The sequence below is a fragment of the Monocercomonoides exilis genome (assembly GCF_001643675.1).
Source record: "Monocercomonoides exilis strain PA203 chromosome Unknown scaffold2-2631571, whole genome shotgun sequence".
Taxonomy (NCBI): Eukaryota; Preaxostyla; order Oxymonadida; family Polymastigidae; genus Monocercomonoides; species Monocercomonoides exilis.
Window position 1 is genome coordinate 2,456,439 of NW_027150547.1, and position 6,414 is coordinate 2,462,852.

Sequence of the window (6,414 nt, forward strand, 5' to 3'; positions counted from 1 at the left end):
ATGTTAAAAGAAAAAAGAACCAAGAAAGAAAAAAAGCATCCTGATTTCAAAACGCTCCAAATAAGAAGGGAAATGCAGATTTCTCGTATTGAAAAAAGTGAAGTCCAATCACTTGAAGAAGAGGAAGAAGAAGAATAGTTTGGTGAATTGTTTTCATCATTAATCAATGACAATACTGATGAACAATTCAGTTTGCCAATAATGTTTTTGATAGAACTTGGCAATCTTGTCAAATCGGATACGAGTTCTGTTCCAAAGAGGGGACCCCGAAAGACATTAACAGTTCACGATCAGATAATAATCTATCTTGAGTGGCTTTCAAGCAGAACCACCATGAAAAAGATAGCTGATGTTTTAAAAATATCGAGCACAATGGCTTCGAACAGCATTGATGAAATAAGACCACATCTATTACACATTTAAGAGAAGCTCTTTTCAGAGCCTCCAAGGCCTCCCTTTTGCCCATGCTGAGATTTCGCATCTGTTGATTTGTTGGTAGATGCTACGACAGTGAAAGTTCCTTGCCCACCAATAGCATATGATGACTCAAAGCAACTTTTTGATGGTCATCATTATGTATATTGTATGAAGTTCGAAGTGGCAGTTTCAGCATGGCCGCCACATAAAGCACTGTTTGTGTCAGACGCTGTTGCAGGAGGTATTCATGATGTATCTCTTTTCAGACAAGGGATGAAAAGATACATTGGGTATCTCAAGAAAACAGACAAGGAAAAAAGCGGAAGTTGTATTTATAATGAAAGCGAAAGCTGGGCTATTCTTGCCGACAAAGGATATCAAGGCTATTTTCCCGAGCTGAATATAATTACACCAATCCGAAAGAATTTTCCAACAAACAAGTTACCGAAAATCTATTCTCATTATTTCAATTCTTGTGCTTCTCTTTCCTCCTCCTCCTCCACTTCTTCTTCATCTTCTCTTTCTTCTTCTTCTTCTTCTTTTTTGCCATCTTATTCTTCCTCTTCTGCTTCTGCAATGTCATCCACAGACTCATTATCGGAAATGTCACCTGTAAACACAGATGACTCTTTGCTAAACATTAATCAGTTTTCTCACGAAGCTTCCTCCTCCACATTGTCTTCCAGAAAAGTGGAAGAAAATATCAAAACGTTTAATTCTATATTGGCCAGAAATAGAATCCCTGTTGAGTGGTTCTTTGGAAGGATGAAAAGGTTATGGCTTCAACTTTCAGATAAATACACAGGAGGAAGAGAAAATTTCTCAATGGATGCAAAGATTGCATGTTGGTTGACAAACGTTGTTATCGATTCCCACTGCTTGACTGAAGAAGATGGAATTTTTTTTAATAAAGAAATTGCTTTTTCTTCAATAAAGGAGATAGAGCAAAAGAAGATTAGGGAAATAAATATGAGAGCGGATACAGAAAGGAAACGAGTGAGAAAAAGCTTCAATCGATCAAACTCTGACATTCCACAAAATGTGATCAACGATTCAGTTTTGTGAAGCGACAAACTTTTGATTCTGATGAAATTTTTAATATTTTATTAAATTTTTTTCATCATTTTGCGATTTTGAATAAAATTATTGGCAAAAATATATTTCAAAACATGAAGATGTTACAATTCAAATTTTTTCTTCAAATTAAATGCAAACAAACAGTGTTATGAAAGATACACTAAATATATCTTCTTTTGAAAATTCAATTTCAAAAAATTGAGGATGAAACAACAAAGTTTTCTTTTTTATTTTTTTTAAACTTAAAATGAAACATTCAAAATTTAGAAATAAAATTGAATAAACAAAAACATTTTCGTGCATGGTTACATCCATAATTCTATCAGAAACATTTCAATTCAATGATTTTTTAAAAACGTCCAGTAGATTTAAGTTTTTCTCGGTTATTTCAAAATAACTGGGTTAATTTAAAATTCGTGGCTGAAACTTGAAATAACACATATAATTTGAAATAACCAATTTATTTCTCATTTTATCTAATAATTAATTACATTTTTCTGAATTTGCTGATTTCCTTTCATTCGAGAAACGAGAAACGACTTGGAAATATAATCTTAATAAACAAAATTTGAAACTTATTTGAAAGATAGAAAGAATTAAAATTCAATAACTTTCTTATTTTTATTTTTTTATTATTTTATTATTATTTTTTTTTTTTTTTTGTTTGTTTGTTTATGAAAAAAAATATAGAATGCCATGCAATAAAAAACTATTTTTGTAAGATTTTGAAATGAATTTATGAGCTGAAAAATGCTTGTTAAGAAAATCTTAGTGACAATTGGAAAAAAAAAAATCACACAAAATTGAAAATGAAAGAAAAAAACATAATATATAGTGAAATGATTGACAAATGTAAAAGTGCTGCTATTGAAAGTAGACGTACTATCACATCATTCTCATATATTCGTTATAATTCTTAAAATGGTGACTCTCTCTGAGACTTCTTCTTTTGATAAATCGCAATTATGATGAACACTATTGTTGCAGCGACAATTATTGTTGACCCAACAGTCACCACAATTATTAAACCTATATCAGCCTGCTTCTTCTTTGGGTATTTATAATGAGGTATGTTTGCACAAGTACCACTTTCTGTTTCATAATACCCCATTTCGCATCCAGCAAATACACACTTTGTAGAATCATAAGAGCAATCAGAAGAAGTGTAAGGATGCCCGTATATTCCATGAGCCACTGCATTTTGCACATCAGTGCAGATCCCGCCGCCTGTTTTCACCTGCCACAAAAAGCACATCTCTCTCACAGGCATCACATTAACAGAAACTTGCAGTCTGGAAAGAGCCTGTGAAAGTTCAGGTTGTGTGGGATAGGAGCGTAGTAGAACATCAGCAGGGCACACTTTCCACTCCAATGATTGATCTTTAGTGCTTTTGTCAAATGAGTATAAGTTTGTCATTGAGTAAGAGAAAGAAGTGCCTTTTCTTGGAAAGGGATTCGGAATAGAAGCCAAACCAAACTCATTTGACAAAATACCGGAAATATTTGAAGTGTAAGGTTGCATTAGCTTTACAACAGATTCAATGGCAGTAGATGAAATAACGTTACCTGCACTGAATGATGCCACATCATACTCAACAGTCTCATCATCAGCATCATTTTCTGTGTTTTTGTTCTGTCCAACAACCTCGTCTGTAATTGCAGCATTGACGCTTGAGCTTTTTTTCCTGATCCAATTTGTTCCTCTCCCAACAATTTTACCCAAGTGTTTTTCTTGAATTTGTTTCAGAAACTGTCCGCATGTAGAACCGCACAATCCGTCAGTCAAAATGATCACATTGCTTGGATCGAATGGTTGAGTGCCAAAATACTTCCAAGAATCTTCAAGAGCCATGGTGAAGAAATCCAATTCATCTTGGTTCCAAGCAAAGAACTGGCTCCACTCTCGTGTTCTGGTTACACCATTTCCCGATGAATTTGTAAGCCCAGTCTCCGTCACACTTCTTGGGTTGGCAAATACATCAGTAATAACGCTATCTACATCATAGACATCTGTTAATTTGCCATTCTCTGATTGGATTAATGTTTTCAGAAGATAGCTGTTCGCGTCTGTCTTCACCAGATCAAGCCGGCCATAAAGTGGAAATGCACTCGGATAGAGTAAGTGCAACAGAGACCGACCAAGCGCTACAATACCACCACCATTGGAGCACAGATCGATAATCAGTCCTGTTACTTTATTTTCCAGTGCGTAGTCGACAACAGATGCAATCGCTGAAAGCCAGTCAACAAGTTCTTGATCCGTTTCTGGTGAAAATGATACAATATGCAATGTTACAAAGTTGTTGTCCAAAAGATGATATCCAACAACATATGGGGTGAGAACAAGTTCAGAATATCTGATTGCCTTTGCCTTGTGAAAATCAGATTTCGTAATGTTGTTTGTATAGTGTGCAGATGAATGGAGTTCATGAGGCATGCTGTTGATTAGAGGGATGAGCTTTGAGGAAGCGCTGTTTTTGCTATTTGAATCAACAGGATCATCCAAAAACAACTTCTTTATTTCTGTTGAAGTCGAAATTGATTTAGGTCGAATAAGATTCTTGTTTTGTTTGACAAAATTTATCACTTCCTCTTCGGACATTTTTGATAATAGATTATTTGAAGATTTTCCTTTGTGGAATGGCTTTTCATCAGATTTTGGTATAACTTCGAATTTTCGTTTAAACTGCATTTGCTCTTCCCTTTTGTTTCGTTCCTCTTCTTGGCTTTGACGCCATATTCTCTTAATTTCGTTGATTTTCTGTTGCTTTGACAGAGATCTGTCCTTATTTTGTGGCTCACTAAAGTCTATATTGTCATTTTTATTAGAATTACTGTTTTGAAGAGGGCAAGCGTTGTTCAAATTGTTAAATGCAATGGTAGAGAAAGCATAATACGGAATGCTTGCTTCCTGTTCGTTACCATTAGTATCAGAATATTTAACTTTTATATTCGCAGGAGGCATTGGATAAATTGATGCTTGACGAAAATAAAAGGCACCTGTCAGAGCACCATTGAAACGTGCTGCTGGGGTCTTGGATAACGGAACATATTCTTCTGCCCATTTAGCAATTGTTTTCCAAGGGGCCTCACCTGGAACATAGTTTACCCCATCAATTGCAATTGCTGTAACTTTTCTATCAAATAATTTTAATGGATCTTTTTCGTTGTGTTGCTCGGAAATGCTTGCCATCGGGTGTTTGGATAAAGTTACTGTGGGCTCGGTTTCATCATTTTCTGCAGCAGTTACAACAAAAGAATAAGGAAGAACATAATAAAAAGAACTTAGACATGGAGGAGAGAAGAGTGTATGAGGATCCTTCATTTTCGCAATTGTAACAGAAACATTAGAATAAAAATCATAACCACCTTCATGAGCTGCATTTAAAACATCATCCAATTCTTTGACAATATCCATTGCCAAGTATTTGTGAGGTGAAGGAGGATTCAACATATTATCTCTATATGCATAACTCGACAGATGAGACTTCAATGTGGAAATTGTATTTACAAATTCTGCTCCTTGAGGTGAATACTAAATCCAAAAAACGTTAATTTGTTGTGAAATAAATGATATAGAATATAAATCTTGAACATACCGAAATTGTATTGAAACACTTCCGGATTTTATCATAATCATATATCACTCCTTTATTAAAAGTACATGCATCAGCTTGGGTTGATGCAAACCGTAAAAATGCTAAAATTAAAATAATCATTAGATCTGACCCTTACACATTGTTTTATTGCGAAGTGATTGATTCTTAAAAAATAAATTAAAAAAAAAAAGAAAAGAAAAACTTTTATAAAAAATAAAACACAATGAAAGAGAATAGAGAGGTCATTGTTTAAATACTTTTTTCTCTTGGTCTTCAACATCTTCAAGTAAAGTCAAATATGAATCCAAAGGAGATTGAAGTCGTGTCCAAACGGCCATGAGATGTTCATATGATTGTGGTGAAGAATGATATAGAGGAGAAAAAAAAGATGAAGAAGGAATTGATTGTTTTAGTTTTGTATCAGATTTTTCTTTATTATCCACTTTCCTCTTTTCTTCTTCTTTAAGACAGCTTATTTTTCGATGATTAATTTTCCCTCTTTCCACTTTTTCTCTGTTGTGTCTAATTATTAAGTGCGTTATGGGAGATACTTTTTGCTTTTTCGAATCTTTACTCGAATTATTCTCCTCTTCCAAGGTTTCTGAAAATGAATCTTTTCCGGTTTCAAATTCACTTTCAATCTTGGGTGCATTTTCTTCTCCAGATTCATCTTTCATTGCTGTTTCTAACAATTCATCAACAGATAATGCAAAAACAGGTATTGATAGGCCTTGTTCATCGATTGTACCAATAGATGTGAAATGAGTTTTGCTCTCCTGTGATGTCTTTTTCTGAGCTTTGCGTGTGCCATCAGTTTCAGATTTGCAACTCTCTCTGCTTTCGTTTTGAGAACCTAAATTCTCATCTTCAAAAAGTTGTGAAAAATCAGAAGACTCTAATTTTGACTCCTCTCCAATAACACATAAAGCGTCTGCCATTTTATCATATGGTCCGATTGAAAACGGTAATTCTTGTGGAATTCCTTCATTTAATAATTGTTCGATTGACTTAACATTTAATATTTGATTATCCAAGAAGGAGCAAAGTGTTTGATCCACATTTTCTAGCAGAGATGAATATTCACGAGAGATGTTCAATCCAGACTTTGCTTGGTTCTCCTGTGTTTGTAAGGCATTACTTCTCAATTTTGTACTTTGAAATGTGGGCTCAGCAAATGAAGACTCAAGAGATGTAATTTGCTGGGCCAAACGATCTGTTGAAGATTTATTAACCATTGGAATATGAGAAGGATAAAATTCTGGCGATGTGGTACCAGTAACAAAAGTTCTTGACATAATGATTTAAATGTGTACTTTGCAAA

The 6,414-nt window shown here is 34.3% G+C and overlaps 3 protein-coding genes across 3 annotated transcripts; 1 reads left to right on the forward strand and 2 right to left on the reverse strand.

Annotated features, from left to right (window-relative positions):
• Nucleotides 1-585: 585 nt before the first annotated feature.
• On the forward strand, nt 586-1,482 carry MONOS_982 (uncharacterized protein; the record flags this gene model as incomplete). Its single annotated transcript, XM_067880355.1, has 1 exon — nt 586-1,482. One exon carries the CDS (start codon nt 586-588, stop codon nt 1,480-1,482), a length of 897 nt encoding a protein of 298 aa, XP_067736046.1.
• A 636-nt stretch (nt 1,483-2,118) lies between these two features.
• Nucleotides 2,119-5,220, reverse strand: MONOS_983 (uncharacterized protein). The gene is made up of 2 exons (XM_067880364.1): nt 5,094-5,220; nt 2,119-5,029 (listed from the first exon to the last, which is right to left on the reverse strand). The coding sequence occupies exons 1-2, from the start codon at nt 5,211-5,213 to the stop codon at nt 2,411-2,413; spliced, it is 2,739 nt and encodes a 912-aa protein (XP_067736047.1). The 5' UTR covers nt 5,214-5,220; the 3' UTR covers nt 2,119-2,410.
• A 115-nt stretch (nt 5,221-5,335) lies between these two features.
• On the reverse strand, nt 5,336-6,388 carry MONOS_984 (uncharacterized protein; the record flags this gene model as incomplete). Its single annotated transcript, XM_067880375.1, has 1 exon — nt 5,336-6,388. The coding sequence occupies one exon, from the start codon at nt 6,386-6,388 to the stop codon at nt 5,336-5,338; it is 1,053 nt and encodes a 350-aa protein (XP_067736048.1).
• Between the last annotated feature and the right edge of the window lie 26 nt (nt 6,389-6,414).